This window comes from Mytilus californianus, unplaced genomic scaffold, assembly GCF_021869535.1.
Source record: "Mytilus californianus isolate M0D057914Y unplaced genomic scaffold, xbMytCali1.0.p SCAF_5, whole genome shotgun sequence".
NCBI classification, from domain to species: Eukaryota; Metazoa; Mollusca; class Bivalvia; order Mytilida; family Mytilidae; genus Mytilus; species Mytilus californianus.
Window position 1 is genome coordinate 45,382,379 of NW_026262701.1, and position 22,690 is coordinate 45,405,068.

Consider the following 22,690-nt stretch of genomic DNA (forward strand, 5'->3'; position numbering starts at 1 on the left):
TATCCGCTCTCCCTTAACATGAATAAGAATCTATTGAATTTTTCCAAAATTGTTGTTTTGGAATATCCTAGGCAAATTATGGAAAAAAGTAAAATAACAAAAATACCGAACTCCAAGGAAAAATCAAATCGAAAAGTCCTTTTTCAAATGGCAAAAGCTCAAACACATCAAACGAATGGAAAACAACTTTCATATTCCTGACTTGGTACAGGCATTTCCTTATGTAGAAAATGGTGGATTAAACTTTGCGAGTGGTAGGGACATCTTTTTGTGAGCTTTGCTCAAACTACGTATACCTCAGTGCATATGTGGAATTTGATTTAAAGTAAAGCCAATTATTTCAGTAATTGAGGTAGGAAAGACTATCTCTGACGAGATCACTGTGCCTGATCGTTTGAAAACATCATTCTCGTGGATAACAGATTCAGCGACTGAAATGAAACTGAAAAAGAGCAAACATCACGGTAAATAAACCTATACAACTATGATAATTATATACATATTTGTGGAATAACATTCCTCTGCTACTAGTATTCTCATGATCAAGATCAATAGTTCGTTAAGGCCTAAACAGAATACATTTGGAGCTTTATAAACAAAACGGACTGAAACAAAATTTCCGAAACAGACTGCGGTTTTATGGTGTTGCAACGTTAATCTTATTACAACTACATAATCTATAAGCTAGAAATAAAGCAAAAGTGTACATTTATTATTTGAAAATTATCAGTACGAAAACACTGGCTACTGGGCCTCAAGGTTGACAATTCAGAAGCGGTACATACCCAGTTATAGCTAGGAAATAAAGGTTTTCATGGAACAACTTTCCACAGTTTTTGTGAACACCAGTGGCAAAAGATATAAAATGTCACACAACCAAAAACAACACGACGCGACATAATGTTTTCCTGAATAACCTTATTAATGCTCGAGACCAACATTTGGAAAGCCAAATATACAAAAATGTTAGAGTGCGTTAAATACGAAAGGACTTTAAAGGGACAACCAACAGTATAACATTGTAGGTCACGTTAGCCTTGGATTTTCAAATCATCATTCTATAGATTAAAAATTGAATGTTTTCATTTAAAGAAGTGAACAAAAACACTTGCAACTTTAATACTTTAATAGTGTTTGTATTATTAGAATATCCCTGTTTTAGCTCACCAGGCCCAAAGGGCCAAGTGAACTTTCCTCATCACTTGTCGTCCGTCGTCCGTCGTCGTCGTCGTCGTCGTCGTCGTCCGTCGTCGTTAACTTTTACAAAAATCTTCTCCTCTGAAACTACTGGGCCAAATTTGACCAAACTTGGCCACAATCATCATTGGGGTATCTAGGTTGAAAAATGAGTCCGGTGACCCGGCCAACCAACCAAGATGGCCGCCATGGCTAAAAATAGAACATAGGGGTAAAATGTAGATTTTGGCTTATATCTCTGAAACCAAAGCATTTAGAGCAAATCTGACATGGGGTTAATTGTTTATCAGGTCAAGATCTATCTGCCCTGAAATTTTCAGATGAATCTGACAACCCGTTGTTGGGTTGCCGCCCCTGAATTGGTAATTTAAAGGACATTTTGTTGTTTTTGGTTATTATATTGAATATTATTATAGATAGAGATAAACTGTAAACAGCAATAATGTTCAGCAAAGTAAGATCTACAAATAAGTCAACTTGACCGAAATGGTCAGTTGACCCCTTAAGGAATTATTGCCCTTTATAGTCAATTTTTAACCATTTTTCGTAAATTTTTGTAATCTTTTATTTAACCAAACTTGTCCACAATCATCATTAGGGTATCCCGCCCGCGAACCAAGATGGCCGACATGGCTAAAAAATAGTACATAGGGTAAAATGCAGTTTTTGGCTCATATCTCTGAAACCCAAGCATTTAGAGCAAATCTGACAACAACAAAATTGTTCATAAGGTCAAGATCTATCTGCCCTGAAATTTTCAGACCAATCAGGCAACACGTTGTTGGTTTGCTGCCCCTGAATTGGTAATTTTAAGAAAATTTTGCAGCTTTTGGTTATTATCTTGAATATTATTAAAGATAGAGATAAACTATAAACAGCAATAATGTACAGCAAAGTAAGATCTACAAATAAGTCAACATTACCAAAATTGTCAGTTGACCCCTAAAGGAGTTATTGCCCTTTATAGGCAATTTTTTACAAAATTCATAAATTTTGTAAATTGTTGTAAATTTTTACAAAATATTTTCCACTGTAACTACTGAGCCAAGTTCATTATAGATAGAGATAATTGTAAGCAGCAAGAATGTTCAGTAAAGTAAGATCTACAAACACATCACCATCACCAAAACACAATTTTGTCATGAATCCATCTGTGTCCTTTGTTTAATATGCACATAGACCAAGGTGAGCGACACATGCTCTTTAGAGCCTCTAGTTTGTCATTTCCTCCAATTTTAAGGGGCAAATAAATGCTAACAAACAGTGGGGTGAACGTATAGGTTGGAGCTTTGCTGTACATTTCAATTCAAACATAGGTTTTTCATTGTTGAAGGTCGTACGGTGACCGATAGTTGTTAATTTCTGTGTCATTTGGTCTCTTGTGGAGAGTTGTATCATTGGCAATCATACCACATCTTCTTATTTTTATATTGTCTAAGTGCCAATGCATTAACACCATAAACAAATTTGTGGTATAAATTGCAATACTAATTGCGATTAAAGAAAAGTTTGAAAATCGGTGTCGTGACATTCTTATTTGATTTTCTCTGTTTTTGACTAATGCGTAAAGTAGACGAAATGAAACAAAATAAAATGTCAATGGACTTTTTTTATAGATTTGACAGGATATAGTAGCACATTCTATCGAAATATTTCAAGATTCTTTCCAAAGTACTTGATGCTAAATGGGTGAGTCATATTTTCTGATTGTAAATCTGTCATCATATATCTTTATTGCATTACAACTTTTATTCTATCAAAACTAACCAAAAATGTTCACTGTATAAAAGTGAATGATGTTAAGATGCTTGTTTGTCATTCATGTTTGAATGAGAACATCCAGTTTCTTTTAGGGCCTCGGTTGCCAGGTGGTTTTAGTAGTCGAGCTACTGTATCACTAGCCTGTCAACACTGAGGTTGAGAGTTCGAATCCCTTACGTGGCATGTGCGCTCAACTCCAATCTTAATTGACTAGGAATGTCAGTTTTTCTACCAAAGGTCAGCGGTTCTTTCCGGGCTCTCCGGCTTCCTCCACCAATAAAACTCTAACCGCCACTACATAGCACGATAGTGCCAAACTTGGCGTTAAATATCTATCAATCAATCAATCAATCCAGTTAATTATTATTTAAAAAGTAAAACAGCAAACATACCGAACTCCAATGAAAATTTAAAACGGAAAGTCCTTTCTCAAATGGCAAAATCAAAAGTTCAAACACATCAAACGAATGGAAAACAACTGTCATATTCCTGACTTGGTACAGGCATTTCCTTATTTAGAAAATTGTGGATTGAAACTGATTTTATAGCTACCTAAACATCTCACTTGTATGACAATCGCATAGAATTCCATCATATTGACAACAGTGTATGAGCAAAACAAACAGACATAATAGGTAAAATTGTCAAAAATTGGGTACAACAGTCAACATTGTGTTATAATCTTAAACACTATAAAAACAAATAACTATTTCAAAAAAGAAAAACAAAATGTCGTATTGACACTCAGAAGACAAAGTACATAAGCAAAAATGAAAGACAAGAATACAAACAATTACCGTAGCACAATAACACAATGGCGGGATGTATAAATACCGAGCCACGCAAAAGTATTATTCAAAAAATGGACTAAATAGTAAAGGGTAAAAATATATAAGTTGCTGCCTAGTAACGTTTATCCTGCATTTTTCATTTTATATTCTTGTTACCAGTAATAATAACTATTTTTAAAGTTTTTTCTTGAAAACTTCTTGGTAATACTGGTAGCTTGGTGCTTACATATTTTTATAGAATAACACCACCCGGATAAATACGTTATTTCAAAGTCTGTTAACTTAATTATTCCATTTACAGGGAATTGCAGTCATTTAATGGAAGTTACGATGTAAAATCTATCATAACTGATTTTACAATCCAATCAACAGCTTCTTCAGATCATACCTTGATTATAAAATTTGACAATTTATTAGTAAGTTGTGTTAATTTTGACAAAACGTGATTTTTTTTCCTGTTGTTTTTTCTTTGTTTGTGAAGATGTCTTCTAAAACTATTAGGGTTCATGAAAACACTATCAGTTGCAAACAGCTATGACAGCGTAACAATGTTTCATTCATTTTTGGTTCTTGCTTGTGTTCTTACGCGCATCGATTGTGTTACTTTACCACTGGTACAAACATCATTGAGTGCACCTTCAAGTGGCATATATCGTAACGCAAGCTAATGGATAATTTTCATGAAAATAACACTTTCTGAATTTGGTGTGTCAATTCGCTTTTTGGGGTTTACCTTGACCAGAAACGGAATTCTTAAAAGGTTGAAAAATTGAGAAGCTACATGACAAAAGCATCCAGATGAAACACAAAATAGCCAAATCTCCCTAAGGTCAACATTAAATATTTTAAAAATGAATAACATGTGAGGTAACTCTGAAGAAATATGCGTACCTGCTAAATGTTTCTTTTTTCGTGCCGAACTACAAATCACCTATAACGTGTTACAATTGGTCCTTTCAGCATGTCTATTGCGGCTATTTAAAACTTATGATTATGAAAACAATTATCAAAATTCATGTTCTTAAATTTCTTATCATAATCCATGAGCTTAAATTTCACGGATATTAAAAGTCTAACTCGTCAAATATATCAGGCTTATCATTTGGTACGCTACATGCGTGTTTCGTCTACAAGAACACATCAGTGATGCTAGGATCAAAACAGTTCAAAACTAAAGCTGAACACAAACACCTAAAATTCACTTTAACGTGACTGAGTAAATTGTGTGAACTACACCACAGGTACTTGTTGACAGGATTTTTCGCCTTCTATACAATAGTTATTTCCCTCAGTCATTTTAATATTAGTCTTTAAGTAGTAAAGTAAGACGAATAATTATAAATTTTTCGACTAAAGTTACTCAAAGAAGCTATTTGTACACGTTTTTTTGAGTGCATAATCATTTCACTTTTTCACGGGAGTAATGAAACAGAAAAAAAAAGTAACACACAACCCGAAGAAAGACTAAACGTTGTACGGTGCTTTTGATCTCATAAAAGTTCGGCGCTTCTTTGTGTAATAGACAAATTTTTGTCTGATAATTGACTGTTGTTTATTTAAACTTTCATGATTTTCGTAATTGACATTATCAGTCTTCTACGGATGCATAGTCATCCATATAAAATTTCCGGCAACATACCAAGGAATACAAGAAAAGATGAAATATGCCTTTATCATTGCTTTTATTCTGTTATTCAATTGCAATAATAGAACAAAGAATCAGTGGATGATTGAATTGTAACATATACAAATTAAATTGCTGAGATTATGATCAAGAACCATGGTTCATTTTGATACTTTATTTTGCAAGGGAAATTACTCCAGACCTTTTTGTGGATTTTGGGATTTCGATGTTTCGTAAGTATAAAGTTTAATATGTTCGTGTCCTCAAAAAGTAGCAGAGTATCATTATATATGTTTTTTTTTTTTTGATTTAAGGTTTTAGACTTTCAAAATAAGACTTTGAACTGCCTTTTGGATGTAAGTCTTTTAACTTTTTATTGTGTTGCTGTTGTTTTTTAATTTAGATTCTCTAATCCTTCTCTTATTCAAAAGAATCATGTAAAACTCTATGAGAATCTCATGAAATTCAAGTCTTCCATATAAGATACATATCATCTTTCAAGTAAAACATTTCGACGTTCCATGTACACACTGAAAATATAAGTTTCACAATTAAACGTTTGTAAAATGTATTAAAGTGAGGTTATAGCCTGCGGAGGAAATTAAAAGATACAGCATTGTTATGTATAAAATCAAATATTTTTTAGGAATACTGTAAACGGAGCATGGTCGAACTTTGGTTCACGAATTGTAGAGTCAACAGATTCTTATACGATATGTGAATATAATCACACCACAAATTTCGCAATACTCATGAGCCCAGGAAGAACAGTATGTTGATTAATTTAGTCTTCATAACTTATTTCAGTGTATAGAAAGAAATCATAAATACATATTTACAATTTATAGTACGATAAATGAAGTTAGTATTCTCATATTAGTAAGGATGTAGACATCCATCTGATGAGTTAAGCCTTTTTCAAATGATTTTTATAGTTGGTTCTCATGTTGAACTGTTACACCACTGTCACGGGTTAGGGGAGGGTTGGCGCCTTCAAACGAGTTGAACCCCACCACATTCTGTAAGTGCCTGTCCCAAGTCAGGAGACTGTGATTCAGTGGTTGTCATTTTTTGCTGTGTAACATATTTGTTTTTCGTTACTAATTTTTTTACATAAATTAGACCGTTAGTTTTCTCGTTTGAATTGTTTTACATTTGTCATTATGGGGCCTTTTATAGCTGACTATGCGGTATGGGCTTTGTTCATTATTGAAGGCCGTACGGTGACCTATAGTTGTTAATTTCTGTGTCATTTGGTCTCTTGTGGAGAGTTGTCTCATTGGCAATCATATCATATCTACTTATTTTTATAATTATTATTCCAAATACAGATTCTTAAATTGCTTAATTTAATGTTTTTTTTCAAATATCTTATCCAAAAATGTATTTTAAAAAATATCGGTAAAGAAGTTCAGCTTAATGTACATTTTGTCAACAGTTATGTCTTTGTGACTTTGTGATTTACTTTTAAATGTTTCTCTCCACCTCCACTTTTTGCAGTTCATTAAAAAATTAATATTCAATTGCAATTTGATTCGCGTAATCAAACCGTTCGACTGGTAAAATGTTTTACTTACTTGCTGTAGAAGAACCACAATCAGGTCATCAATGTTAGAAGGACACAGTTTATGTCGTACAATCCTATAAGCATCGAATTCTACTTCATGTTTACTATGAAAGTGCATTTTATTATTTGTATATACATTTAATCTGAAGTCATTTGAACAGATAGATAGAAATATTTCAATGACATAAACAAGTACAATTTTTTAATAATATCTTCTAAAGTGTCATATTACTTAACATATTGCAGAGTTGGCATCTAAATAAAGTCTCAGATACTCAGTAAAAAATAAATGCTTTGCCGAAATACGTTTTCATGAATTAAACGGGAAATAAGACAGTCAATTATCTCTGTTTCATATAAAAAGGGGATGTATGACATCAGGTGATCTCCCATTGTAACTTCACATATATTATAAAAATAGAAGACATTTTATAAGGAGTAGTATGAAAGCCTTACCTTGACCATGTAGCATTTTAAAAATGACGAACTTACATTTATATGAAATTACGATTGATACAAATAAAGTAACACACTTGTACAGTTCAATACTAAAGAAACGGAATTTATTCCTAAAAGGATTGTTAGTTTGCTTTATTTTTTCACTTTGTACTACTGGACATGTAACATTGATAACTTGACTGTTGTTTTTACAACAGTTTAGTAACAAAAACAATCATTTAATCTCGTATCCACTGGGAAGTGTCAATTTAGATTTTTAACAATCATTTATTTCTATCCTTTGTAATCAACAAACTTCATATCATAATGCTTACTGAAAATATTTATTCGAATGCACTATCTGGCGTCATAATAGTAACCACTTTGTAATATGTTTCACATCGAAAAGTTGTGCGTTCCAGGTGTAATACCACGAAATCATAGTACACATCCGGATGCGTACGAAAAAAGGTCGAAACAAATATTCCCTTGAATTTGACAGCTGTTAGAAATTAATCCTACATTTCATTGCAGTAAAAAAATTCTAAGTCATAAACATATATCTTGGTTGTTTCAAAGCACCATTCATTTTTTATTTTGGTGTTTTTATAAAATATTTTGGAAACTTGAGGTTACATGGTTACTAAAGCTTGTAAACAGGAAAGAAAGGGTTGGAAATTTAATTGGTTAACTTCCAGTGATGGTTATTATCTTATATGCAATGAAATGTTATATGAAATTTTTTCTGTAGTACTGGACAGGATAATCTTTACTCATGCCAAGAATTTTTTTATTTGAAACAAAGATAAATTCTGCACAATTTTTTAATAGTGCAAATTTAAAAAGACTAATACGGGAAAAACAATGATGGTATTACGCCTCCATGATGTTCCCTCAGAAATAACCAAAAGCAACTACGACCAAAGGATACATTCACAATAATGAGTTGGCCAAGATTGTATCCTCTTTAAACTGTAGTTAGCAATAAATGTGTAGTAAAATTATTGATCCTCGTTAGTATTTTCTTTCATTATATCGTATTGTTTCTAATAATTGGATTGTTAAGTGTTAATCTTTATAGTAATTGATTAATTTTTTCACATTTGTTAGACTTTGACATATTGTTTACACACCAATCTACTGATGAAATAAAACTCATCACAGATACAAGGCTTTTAATTTGATATATCCAATGTGCGTTTCGTCTACATAAGACGTATCAGTGGCGCTTGACCAAAACAGTAAGAATGCAAAATCAAAGTTGAAGTGTAATAAAAAAAATAAAAATTCCAAAAAGTTGACCTAATCTGCTCAAATAATATATGCTTAGGCTGGAACAACATTAGCCTGTCTGTCGTATTTATTTTTCATTAATTGTTGCCAAATTGTCAAAATATAAAAAAGAAGATGTGGTATGATTGCCAATGAGACAACTATCCACCAAAGTTCAAATGAAAGTTGGTTTCCTCTTTCTCATTGTTTTACAATTTGTCAAGGGGGAGTTGTATATTGCTAAACGGTTTTGTTCATTGTTCGGTGACCTATAGTTGCATTCGTCCACGTCATTGGGACTTTGGGAGATAATTGTGTTATTGGCAGTCATACTAAATCTCTGTATTTCTATATTAGAGTTTCGAATAATTTCGAACAGTTTTAGAGACAGGAATGTACGTTACCATATTCATATCGTTTGGTTTGATATCGTTGGGTTGATATTCATTAGGCCTCATATACATCGATGTCAGAATCATATTTTACCGCTGATTTGATATTTTTTTCTTTTTTCAAGCCTTTGTCTCACAACTTTGCATTGAGCCTTATATCAGCCGTAGGATGTGGAGTATCCATTTTGTTTCTGGTTATGACAATTCTCATACATTATGTACTTTGGGGGTAAGTTGAAGTTTATTTAGAGAAAAAAAGTGCACAGTTCTAATCAACCTTTACATGTTCACCTCCTGACTGTCCATGTGATAATACCAGATGAATTAAAAGTATCCATCCAATATCAGTCCTTATACTTAGTAGAAAAAAAAACATTCTTTGTAAATTTGATTTTTAATCTTGATAATCTGAATACGTTACTTCTTGAGTATTTTTACCAGAATCACAAAGCTTATTGTGGATCTTTACTTTCTCTAATATTTATTCATATTTGCAATTGAAGTATCTTTATTTTTGGAGCAATTACACACAAGTTATTTAACATGTACGTGTTATATTTTTAGAACAAGAGCTATCAAGTAACATTGTCGTATATTAGCCATACTCGGCAACAGTTTTGAAACTGATTTTGCGATTCGTAAGTAAGGGAATAATTACGCTGGGAATGAGAAATTTATTGCTGACTTCGTATTTTAACTATCTAAACTGCATTTGACAGGTGAGGTACTATACCTTAACTGGTATCTCGATATCTAAGATCGCGATACATGTCGCTAGTAGGTTGAGACACCGACACATCGTATCGGTAAACGAATTTGTGATGGTGGCCGGTAAACTTATGTTATGCCATTTTCAGTCGTTCTTCCTTATAACTCAGTTTTTGATGTCAAAATGAAAGGTTCAATGCATGTTTAGAAATATATAATGATAACCATAACTCAAAATTACATTAATTGAAAATAACAAAAATGGCTATATTGCAGTCAATTCAGTACTGTTCAATAGCTATTCAGCTAATTCAGTATTTTGTTGATCTGTATAGATATATAGCAACTTTTGAACAGTCTGAACATATATTGAACATATCTTAATTGAGTGCAAGCGAATGGTCTGAGCAGTACTGATTTGGCCAAAGTAAATAAGTCTCAAAATTGACTGACAAACTGAAATGACTAATAATTTATTCTGCAGTCTTTGAAGAGCTGTTCAGATCAAAATGACCTCTTCAGACTAAAATTCGTTTACTAGTGATAATATCATGTTTAGGGTTATTTGATATATCGCCAAACAAGTTTAGAACAAAAGTACACACCATACAGCACAAAAGAAACTAAATAAAAAAAAATAAAGTATTGTTATAGGAACAAAATGTCATCGCGTTTGTAATAAAGTGTAAAATGATGATTTTTTTAAGAACTATTTAGTCAAGTTCGAAGAAGTGAACGGTTTTTGTTTAATGTACTTGTAACAATATCTACAGATGGATACATTGTATTTGGTAATTTCATTTAAAAATCGGAAATGAATATGTTATAGTTATGTAACGAAATTCTATTTTCAAGTGCACGACTGAAACCAAAAGTAGTTTCAAACAAATATAGGAATAATGATTTAACATTTTGTATTCAGTGATTTAAAGAAGAAAATAACCACTGAATGCTTTTCTATTTGATTTTTTGTTGTAGATATGTGAAAAGTGAGAGAACACAAATATTAATGAATTTATGCGTGGCTTTAATTCTGTCTTATACCATATTCCTTGCTGGTATAACACGGACAGAAATCAAGGTGAGGACAAAAAAAAGACAAACATTCTCGTTATAATTTATCTACATGTACACGATGTAGTAATTATTTTGATTTTATATTGAAAATATTTCTTATTGAAAGTTTCTACAACTTGTCCCAAAGTTTAGTATATTCAACATAAACATATCATTCCGATTTCGTTGCACAAGACATGGGTTGACATAACCATCAGCAGGAACGCCTGAGAAAAAAAAATCATCGATTTACTTGTATTTCTTGAAATATTCCAGAACAAAACGATCTAAACCAGAATAACCAAAACTGCGGGCAATCAATGTGAATGCTAAGCACAATAATAAAATTTATTCATAGTTCAAAATTCGTAACCATAACCATGTAAATATCGCAAAACTAGCTATAAGACGAATTGCATAATTTAAAAATACAGTCCAAAAAAAAAAACTGAACAATAAGAACATAAGGTAACGATTTCGGTTCGTCTGATAAGAATTTTTAAGAAGTACATTTTGTACTAGTACTCTTGTGGCATAATACACTGTAGACTGAATATTACTCATATAGCAGTAGATTGCAGTAGATCAACGCCTACAGGATCAAACAAGTAAAAAGAAAAAAAACAACAAAAAACAAAAAAACAAAAAAACAAAAAAGACAGTTTTTTCTGAATAACTCTATCATACAAAGTACTATGTATAATCATATCGGTACTAGAACTATTGACACTCATGGAAATTAACCGTCTGAAAAATAAATGAATAATGCATTCACTAAATTGCGCCTGTCAACGGTTAAAATGCAAACAAAAATTTGTAATTTTGTGGCATTTTTATTCAAAAAGCCTTCGTGAAGAAACTTTTAAGTAATTTAAAGAAATAAATGTTTTACTGACGCCAAACATATGTACCATGCATTTTTGTATGGATAATGCCAATGTGACTGAAAATGTAAATTACAACAGTTTTAAATAAAAACAAAAATGATTGATTATATAATAGTAAATGGTAATTGGTTTATCTTATATAAAGGAAGTATGTACAGCGATCGCAATTGGTTTACACTATATGTTCTTAACAGACTTTTGTTTGATGCTAGCTGAGGGAATTCAAATAGTGAGAATGGTTGTCATTGTTTTTTCAACTAGATCTATTGTTCGGTGGCTATTACCTCTTTGCTGGAGTAAGTATGTTACCACATGTTTTAATAAACGGTGACTATTCTTGATATTTTGTCCCTGCAGAATTTGGCAGTAATCTGTACGGTTTGATAGCATGCATATATATTAAAGAAATCTTGTTTTCGTATTTAACTAAAACACAGCTGAGGAGAACTAGTTTTTATATGAAACAAATAATTATTGCGAACAGAACATGTTTTTGTTAAAAGAGATAAAAGCAGATTTCTAAAATAATAAGTCAAAGGACAGACAGCTTCTAAACCAAAATGTTTGAAAACGAATAAAAAGGTACCTTACAATTATCAAACGAAAATAAAAACGATCAAAATCAAAACTATTGAGAACAATGGTTTTATAAAAAAAAAATCTGAAAGGGTAAAGGTTCTTTCACCATACCTTTTTCACATGTTTCTGTGTTCAACATGCGTTTGTTGAAGATGTCGTAGCAAAATTAAAAACAGCCGTTGTAGTGATATGCTACAATGATATTAAATTCAATAGAGTATCATCCTGCAAAATATATATATAGCATGTGGAACAGATTTAGTGTCTTTAAACTTGATTTTTTTTTAACATTCACTGGACTTTTTTTGGAAAAGCCTGGACCAAGTAACTTGTATCTTTTAAAAACAAATCTTTATTTTCAGTTGTACCTGGTATTGTCGTCGGAATTTCTGCCGGCATCACACAACTTAAAGGCTATGGTAACCAACAGTTGTATGTTTCTAATAACTTTCAAACATTTTTGTTTTTTGCTATTTTTTTAAATAAAATATTATTATGGTAATGATAATATCATAAAAAGAATGGAAATACATGCACTTTTTATTTATATATTTCTTAATAGAAATTAAACAAATCAAAAATGATTTTTCATAACAAAGTCTCGTCTGTCGTATGATTAATATATTGTATGTTATAACCATACAAGAGTAAACATGAATTAATTAAAAGAGCAAATTTGTAAGAATACTAAATTTGTAATATCAATGATTGAAAAAGTAATCTTGAAAATATATGGATTCATATGTTAATCATCTTCTGCATAAAAGTCACTAGTACTTACAATTCAAGCTAATATACTAAGCTTATAAGTTGTCTGCATGATTCGAATATGTGACTCAAAGATTTTTCTTTCATTAATTCAGTTGTTGGTTGACCCTTGAATCAAACCTTATCTGGGCGTTTATAGGACCGGCATTGCTTGTCATTTTGGTACGTATTGGAATTATAGAAAGGTTATAGTCGAGAGAAACTCGCAACGCCACGGTGAAAAACGAGACCACAAATAAATAAATAAATTCACAAAACACTACATAGAAAACAAACACTAGCCAACACGAACCTCCATAAAATGCTCCTGAAGGGTTAGAATATCCAAGGGTCCACTTGTGACACCCGTCTTGGCTAGTTCCATTTGGCGATGAATCAAAGAGTCGAGGAAAGAAGAAGACGGTAGTGTGGTTACGACAATGGAACATATACTTCATCATCTGTGACACAGATATTCCATTACGGTCAACCAACTCGTTGTGGTATCCGTTAAAATTTCGAAGAAATGACTGCAACATTAGCACTTTGAATTTTTGGTTCAATAGCTTCCTTGTTAGCAGCAACTCTCTATCAAGGAAGTTATGAAAGGAGACGCAAGCTCTGGAATACCGTTTCAAATGGGAGATCAATACTCCACACGCAGACGCTGGTTGGATGTTGCTACATGAAAATGAAAATGTCACTATTGGAAAGCTAAAACCATCCCTTTTGTAGTCGAGTTTTGTTCTCAATCGACCCTTATTGTTAACTTCTATATGTAGAAAATAAATAAAGATAAGAATATTTCAGCAACACGTGACCCCAAAATACGATTTAGACTTGTGTACCTTGGAAGTTAAAAGAAGCTTTGTTATCTGTAATTTTCGAACTATTGTACATTGCAGATTAACTTTGTTATATTTATCATAATGGTATATAAAATAATGACCAGTAGAGGAATAGCTGGGAAAGAACTAAGAGAAAAAATTTGGTAAGTTTATAATATTTACTTTTCCTTTTTTCTTTTATAATTTACCTTTTTTGATATAACGTATGATAAGTTCGCTTAAAATAAAAAAAAATTTAAATAAACCATGCACAATCACAACAAATCATCAGACAATATAAGTCCGTTTAAAAATTTTGAAATTATAAAGAAACTAAGGTTTCAACTCCCTCAGACAAAGTTGGCCTTAGATGGATTTGGCTATTTTTAAGGTCTTTTTTAGTTATATAGCTCTTCAACTGTTTCGGTTTTATCCATCCTTGACTTTCAAATATTCGGCTTTGGGCGTTCTTGATGAAGGTAAATCCAGAAAAGCGCTTCGGACGCATGAAATTTATAACGTGATGTTTTCATTTTTTACATCACTTGGTCGATACCTCTGCTACTGGACTATCAGTCCCAGAGGGTATCATCGGCTCAGTAGTCAGTACTTTGGTACTGACATGATTTATAACAAACTTTTCAAAAATTGTCCGTTTAAAAAATTTGGAATTATAAAGAAACTAAGGTTTCAACTCCCTCAGGCAAAGTTGGCCTTAGATGGATTTAGCTATTTTTAAAGTCTTTCTTAGTTATATAGCTCTTCAACTGTTTCGGTTTTATTCATTCTTGACTTTCAAATATTCGGCTTTCCTGATGAAGGTAAATCCAGAAAAGCGCTTTGGACGCATGAAAGTTATAACGTGTTGTTTTCATTTTTGTTTCAGTGTGCAAACGTGCCGAAAACAATTTCTTATTGGAATATTGACAGGAAGATGATTGAAAAACAATTTTCCACAAGAAAAACAGAATAAATAGACAAAGTTTCTTTTTTACACTTTCAAATAAAGAGATAAAATAATTACAAAGGATTTCTAAAAAATCTTGAGACACGAACAAATGGAAATGGACAAACAACATCGCCCTTTAACTTGTAATTGAATACTTAAATCAAAAACAAAATTTGGAGATGAAACTAAAGGTTGAACACGCGAACCTCAGGTAAAAAATAAGATTGCGCATAACACATGTTACCAGTTCCACCTGACAGACGAATTAATAAATGTTGTTCTTCAAAACTGGGAACGAATAAAACATCATCTCAGTCCGCATACTAATGATAAACACTGATAATTGTTGACAATAAATAGCTATCCAATAATCACCATGTTATAGTAATTTACCCAAACCACCTTAAGTCTTCGTGGTTTGAATTGTAGACCAAAAAACATGGCTTGAAAAATATATAATCGAAATTCTGCTGCATTGAAAGATTGATTTCATCATGAATATTGTATGTTGTAAAAATGCGTTTCTGTAAGATTAAGTATATAATTATGCAGTTTCTATTGCAAGTATTCACTTTAAAAAATTTACAACAAACAATCCAATAGTTTTGGTTTGTTTTCACATCTTACCATAGTTCTATATTACTGAGTAACGAATTTTTATGCTTTCACAACACATTGTATTCTTATAGTGCTTTTTGTATAAACTTTTGTAAGTGCAAATATGATATAAACAGTAATAAACAGTTAAGTATTTTTGTGTTAACAGAGGTTCCATTTGAGATTTTCCATTTATGCTATTTATACGTAACTTCGTGACACAATGATACGAGCTCATTACTCTCGTATAAATAACTAGATAGATTCCTCTATATCATATATATTGACTTATTGACAATGTTTGGAATCACATTTTTCTCTCGTATTATATTCCAGTTTTTTTGTGACTGGATGTAGGTGCTGCTTGTTATATGAATTCGTCAGTTCGTTCGTTCTGTTAATTGTACTTCAATAGTATGTCCGTGTAACGATATTTTTCTAAAATACAATTAAATTGTTTAAAAGAAGGAAGACAGTTTATCAGGGAAATATGCAATCTTCATCAGTTTATAAGTGGAGAATCTCTTCGTAAAACGCATAGTATGATTTTGCACATTTTGTACACTTCTTTTATAGATAGACAGAAATAGAAAGAACTTAATGTCAATTCGTGCTTTATTTTCACTTTAAACACTGTTCGTGTTACAAAGGAAAACAAACATTAAAACGCATTATAGCTATGTATTGGTAATTCAAACATAAACAATATATATTTGTATATTTACAATAAAAACACTTTTCTGTAATGAATTTATTGTCTGCTCTAGGATTGGTTTGAAAAGTATCTGCATCATTTTACCATTGTTTGGAGTAACATGGGTACTTGGTGCATTTTCGGTAAACGATGATCTGGTCATGTTCCAATACCTATTTGCTATTTTCAACTCCCTCCAGGTATTTTTATATTTCTACAAGTGTTTCTTTGAACAAGTGCGTTTTATTTTTATGTTAATTTATATTATGTCAATTCTAACAGAAAAGAAATTTGACAGACCTCTCAACTGATACGTTACGCTAGTGCATGTTCATGCTTTAATGACTTCGTTAACAAAAACAATGCTCCAACAATGAGGAAGAATGGCTGAAATCGTCACTACATAAGTTTAACAGTTATTACAACAAATTGGTTGTACGATACGATATAACTGCCTAAATTCACTAGCGACATGTTTTCGTAGTGTTAGATTTTGAGATACCAGAATAGTCTAATGTGTAATCAACCGATAACGTTTCTGGTTTCTCAAAATCTATTCCTGGTTGTGACATTTCGACTGCGTGTTGATTCACATGTCAGGAGATACATGTATAGCAGGCGACTCTTATCTTATGGTCGCTCATTTGTCTAGTTCCTATTGAAGTTCATGCTATCCCATCAATTTTTGGGTGTTACTTTGGTTAGTATCACATTAATCGATTTTGAGATTTGATCATCTATAAACTATTTTTGCCAATATTGATAGATGTGACATGCTAAAACACAACAACTCTGTGCTAAAAGTCGATTTTGTATGACCGTCAGTCATCGTTGATTGTCCTATCTTAAACACATTAGAATTGAAATAATTCTTTCTTTCTGATAAATAATAGGAGTAACAATTAAAATCTTTTTTTTTCTTAAACAGGGTTTCTTTATTTGTTTGTTGCACTGTTTCTTTAATAAGGAGGTGAGTGTTATTCTTAACGGTGAATAAAAATTATAATTGAAAATGAATAAATTACAAAGTTTAACATATACAAATAGTAGTATGACCGCAATCAAAACATGCTTAGTTATATCATTACATCCTCTGGTATGATCGATTTGCTTTATTAAAGCATCATTTACCTACCAACTATTCCTATTGGTATATTACGAAGTGACGTGAAAAAACAAAAGTATATATGTTCATAAACAAGGTACCATAGAATTCCATCAAAGTTGCATTAACATATATAACAAGTTTTAATTGTCACTTAAGTCTTAGTAGTCAGTAAATCGGTATTGACATAATTTATGACATAATTTTCTAACATAACACCGTTGATCTCTAAAGAGTGCAAATCAAATGTTGTATCACGGTCTTACTACGAGGTTCATCCATAAAGCGATTCATGTATATGAGTCGGATCGACAAATGTATTCAGACAGATAAAATGTAAATAAACTGTTCAAAGAAAAAGTGTTGTTAGCAAATAGATAAAAATGCAAAAATATAATGATTTGTTATTGACATATAAAATAAAGTATAACAATTTTTGAAATTTAGTTTTTTTGAAAATCTTACATTATAACATTTATCTCTTGTATACATATATATTCCACATTGTGCGTAGGTCAGGCAAGGTTATTGTTGTGTACGTCAACATTCGAATCGAATGAATCAAGAACTATATAAATGTACCAAATAAAACAAATCTAATATGTATAGAATATTTGTCAGAAGTATACAATAACCAATTCTGTTCCTTATTTTGACAATTTGGATGCGTCTGGATTTGCATTTCGGGTTATGCATGCTTATCTTGATACACTAACCCTGTCAAAGCATCAAATCCTTTTGAAATTCCTGTGATTCATTCAGTTGTTGTAACTTGTTTACTTTTTTTCTAAATGGATTTGCGTGGTTCCACTACTATTACCACTAAAACAAATTTGTAGAATATGCATGTATGAATGTACAAAGGTTAAAACAGGATTGTTAGTCATACCGAAAAGCAATGCTTATCAAATAAGAAAAATGGCCTAGGGCAAACGTTATATCTTGATATTCGAAATATGATAATGAGCTTCCATTAGTGTTTGTATGTATCAATACTATCATTTTTTCTAAAGATTAGCTTGTAGTACTTTGTATTATATATCACTTTGCAAGCTTTTATTCAATTCTTTTTAAATAAATATTTTCATTTCATACTATGTTTAGGTCAGGCAAGGTTACAATCATTATCAGACACGCCGTTTGGATTTGAAACTATCTTCAAATTCTACTAATACTGTGAGTATATGAATATCAGGAATGACAAAACTTGAAAACAGAATCGTGCAATTAAAACAGACACGAAATAATTATATGTATGTATGTTGACTCAAAAACAAATAAATCTACTATACTCAAAACGTGATATTTTCAAGTGCTGCCATTTGATCAAAAGTTTTATTTTAGAATTGATGAAAAATACCCTAATGGTAACATTGCTATAAGTATCATTTCTTCTTTTTCCCGAGTTTATCACCAAGCCATGGCTGACCAGAAGTAAGTATTTCCGTTCTGGCATAACAATTTGGATATTGTTTGAAAGATTTAAGGACATCGCTTGAAATAAAAGAACGATCACAATCATGCATAACTAGTCTGTTCTTTAGTTCCTTTTCTGTTAATTCTGTTCATCAACGTTTACCAAATAAGTTTTTGGATTTCCAAATATTTTGGAATCAAGTTTCACTGAAAAAAAGTAAAATAAAAAAAATACCGAACTCCAAGGAAAATTTAAGACGGAAAGTCCTTTATCAAATAGTAAAATCAAAAGCTCAAACACATCAAACGAATGGAACATGTGGAAAACAGCTGTCATATTTCTGACTTGGTACAGGCCTTTCCTTATGTAGAAAATAGTGGATTAAACCTGGTTTTATATCTAGCTAGACCTCTCACTTGTATGACAGTCGCATGCAATGGAGACATTATTTGTCAAAACGCGCAACTGACGCATTAAAGCATTAACCTTTCTACCGTTTTAATGATATCATTATTTGTATATGATATTTTAGTAGAGTTAATCAGCAATATTCATGATATTGTAGAATCGAATTCTAAATTACCAATAAGTTTAAGTGACTATGTTTAATTTCAAAATATAATAATATTTGCTCGTGTGCCTACATGGGAAGGGGGAGAATGGACATTAAACATGTTAAACATTACAAAATTCGGATGACAGGAAGATCAATGCGCTACACATTGGCTAGAGGTTTAGGGGAGGGTTGAGATCTAACAAAACATGTTTAACCCCGCAGCATTTTGCGCTTGTCCCAAGCTAGGAACTTCTAGCTCTTGTTAGCCTTGTATGTTTTTTTATATTTCGTTCATGTATATGTTTCGGAGTTTAGTGTGGCGTCCATTTTGCTGAACTAGAATACATTATTGTTAAGGTGCCAGCTGAAGGCCACCTCCTGGTGCGGATTTTTTTTTTTGCCGCGATGAAGACCCATTGGTGGCCTTATGCTGTTTTTTTTTTTTGCATTTTGGTCGGGTTTTTATCTCTTCGACACATTCCCGTTTCCATTCTCAATTATATTTCAGCGGATACAGGAGTATCGATATTAATCCAGGTATTTTTGGGAATAATTTTCCTTTTTCAATATCTCTTACCTATACAAATAAAGACAACAGTAGTAAACCGGTGTTCAAAAGTCATAAATCGATTGAGAGAAAACAAATCCAGGTTACAACTAAAACCGAGGGAAACACATCGACTATAAGTGGAAAACAAAGGAACAACAGGAACACTGAAGAGCAACAAAAACAAACGTTTTATAAACCCAATACAATAATGAAAAACGATGATTAAAAAATATACTTAATTTATTATTAATGTATATTTGGTTTCAAAACAAATTAAAAATTTCTTTTGTAAAGTTGTTCATTGTTTTGTATAGTATTTCAATGTGTCTCTTTGTCACCAATAAGTAGTTCTGCTTTTTCAATGTAGGACAACACAAATAGGATATAACACCATCAACAACAATATCTGTACACGGAGGAAGAATCGCAGTAAAGAATTAAAAAACCCATCTCAACCGTATAAGGTGCATCCCAATATGTTGTGCATTGATGATACAAATACCAGTTGTATATATTTTATAATTGTAAGAGAGAGAGAGAGAGAGAGAGAGAGAGAGAGAGAGAGAGAGAGAGCTATTTACGTGTTTATTGTTTACATAATATGACACACTAATTTGTTTGATTGTTTTACGTTGTACCTTTTTATTCTCATAAAACTAATAAAACATATTCTATATATTTTCATTTAGTCTTAATATACTATGAAGACCTCAAGTTTTGAAATCCAGATACATCTTAAACATTGTTAAAGCATCACTACATACATGGGATAAAAAGTACAACATGTAATGGCCAATTAAGGGCATACGATACAATTATAGGGGAAATAATGACGTTACTACCGTAAAATATCATTTTTCGCGATGTCAAACTGTGACATCTCAGGAAAAGATGCATTTTTCGACTGATTCTTATCATTCAGACTGATTTATCTTGAAAACGAGTTCATTGACATCTCTTTTTATTTGTGCCAATTTTTATGATAAAGTCACCGATTAATGTTTTTTGAATTAGATAAATATACAGCAAAAAATGCCGTTTTTTGTCTACAATTATTGAACTTTGATAAAAGTTAATCATTTCCAAAGAATAGCTATAAAAATTTAGAGCAATCTTATGTAAAGAAGATTTTCCAAATGTTTTTACAAAAATCCGTTGTGTTTATCTTTTGAAACAAATAAGTTAGGTATGTCTATATAAGGATAGAAATGTCCAAATAAACTAAATTTTGAGTAAATACCTAAAACTTCGACCTCATTTCTCTCTTAACGAAAGATACCAGAGGGACAGTCAAACTCATAGATCGATAACAAACTGACAACGCCATGGCCAAAAATAAAAAGACAAACAGACAAATAATAGTACAGATGACACAACATAGAAAACTAAAGACTAAGCAACACGAACCCCACCAAAAACTGGGGGTGATCTCAGGTGCTCCGGAAGGGTAAGCAGATCCTGCTCCACATGTGGCACCCGTCGTGTTGCTTATGTTATTACAAATCCGGTAAATAGTCTAATTCGGTAGGTCACATTCGTGAAAAGGGAAGGGTATTGTAGTTACGACATAAGGAACATATCCGATATCATCTGTGAAACGGTTATTCCATAACGGTCAACCAACTCGTGATGGCGTCCGTAAAATTTACGAAGGGATGATTTCAACTTCACCATTTGGAACTCTTGGCTTAATAGCTTCCTTGTGAGCAGCAATCCTCTATCAAGGAAATCATGATAGGAAACACAAGCCCGGGAATATCGTATCAATTGGGAAATATATACTCCGTATGCAGACTCTGCTTAAATGTTGCTATATAGAAATGGAAAGTTCACAATTGGGAAGCTGAAATCATCTCTTTTGTCGTAAAGTTATGTTTTCAACCGACCCTCATTGCCAATTTCTAGATGTAAGTCAAGATATGAGACAGACTTAACTGTATCTGTAGTGTCCTTATCTCTAGTTCGATGGGATAGATTCGTTCAACATAGTCACCAAATTTTGTATTATTTAGTGAGAGAACATCAACTATATAGCGGAACGTAGAGTTAAAGGATATTGCTAACTTCTTATCTTAAAGTAGCACATGAAGGTATATGTTTTATTACATACAAAAACAAATGTATTTGAATTGACGAGGTGAAAAATAGCCTGTATGCAAATTTTCGTAAAAAAATCACCGTGGGATCAAAACTGTATCGTATGCCCTTAAGCTCTGTCTAGAGGACTAGCAAGTTAATTTGAGAACGATTCCTTAATAATAAATTATTGTTTTTGTATTATGCCAGTTCCAATCTGCTCTTTAAAAAGATGAAAAAATGTTGAATAACAACCAGATTCTAGGGATGGCAAAGAGTACCAAAATGATAATGATTAATTGGTTTCCTGTTCGAACATTGCCCCTTTCTTTCAAATAAGTTTCTGGGAAACGCCTTTCGGAAAATTGAAAAAAAATCCCTTCATAAGCATGGCGTTACTTTTGATTGCTCGAAATTTTGGTATGAAATGTCTTCGAAATGTTTTGAAATACTTGAAAAGAAGCATTTACAGTAAACTTTGTGAAGCTGAACTGAAGTATTGGTGTGGAACTACAATTATGTAACACCATATTACAGTGAAACAACATAACGTTTAAACTGAAAATCGGGCATCATATCAGTGACTTCTATTTATATAACACCTAATGTAATGTGTTTCCATTACGATAATGTTTGATTTTGATTGGAGTAATTGTTATTTATATTCAAAAGGTGTTTTTAATCATGAATTGGATTATTGTTTAGTACTTAATTATTTAATGTAGTAATTGAACTATACTAGTCAACAAAAGTAACGATACACAAGTTTGAAGTCCAATTTATCATAGAATAAAATAGGAAAACCTGTTAAATTATCCAATGAAAATCATTCATTTGTAAAGCAAATGCATATGATTAAAATAATCTGCCCAAATTGGAAAGTGAGAAAATACCGTGTTA

General features: G+C 31.9%; 1 protein-coding gene across 1 annotated transcript in view; it reads left to right on the top strand.

Moving 5' to 3' along the window:
* LOC127702296 (adhesion G protein-coupled receptor B2-like) overlaps positions 1-20,384 on the top strand; it is a 34,192-nt gene extending 13,808 nt beyond the window's left edge. Inside the window, exons 9-23 of the mRNA XM_052206433.1 lie at positions 345-464; positions 2,814-2,886; positions 4,051-4,165; positions 5,560-5,606; positions 6,020-6,143; positions 9,168-9,271; positions 10,729-10,831; positions 11,839-11,989; positions 12,635-12,704; positions 13,136-13,202; positions 13,925-14,010; positions 16,160-16,286; positions 17,015-17,056; positions 18,296-18,367; positions 20,082-20,384. Of these exons, the coding sequence (XP_052062393.1) occupies positions 345-464; positions 2,814-2,886; positions 4,051-4,165; positions 5,560-5,606; positions 6,020-6,143; positions 9,168-9,271; positions 10,729-10,831; positions 11,839-11,989; positions 12,635-12,704; positions 13,136-13,202; positions 13,925-14,010; positions 16,160-16,286; positions 17,015-17,056; positions 18,296-18,367; positions 20,082-20,102 (1,322 nt within the window). The 3' untranslated portion in view covers positions 20,103-20,384. The remainder of the gene's footprint in view (positions 1-344; positions 465-2,813; positions 2,887-4,050; positions 4,166-5,559; positions 5,607-6,019; positions 6,144-9,167; positions 9,272-10,728; positions 10,832-11,838; positions 11,990-12,634; positions 12,705-13,135; positions 13,203-13,924; positions 14,011-16,159; positions 16,287-17,014; positions 17,057-18,295; positions 18,368-20,081) is intronic.
* The last annotated feature ends 2,306 nt before the right edge of the window (positions 20,385-22,690 follow it).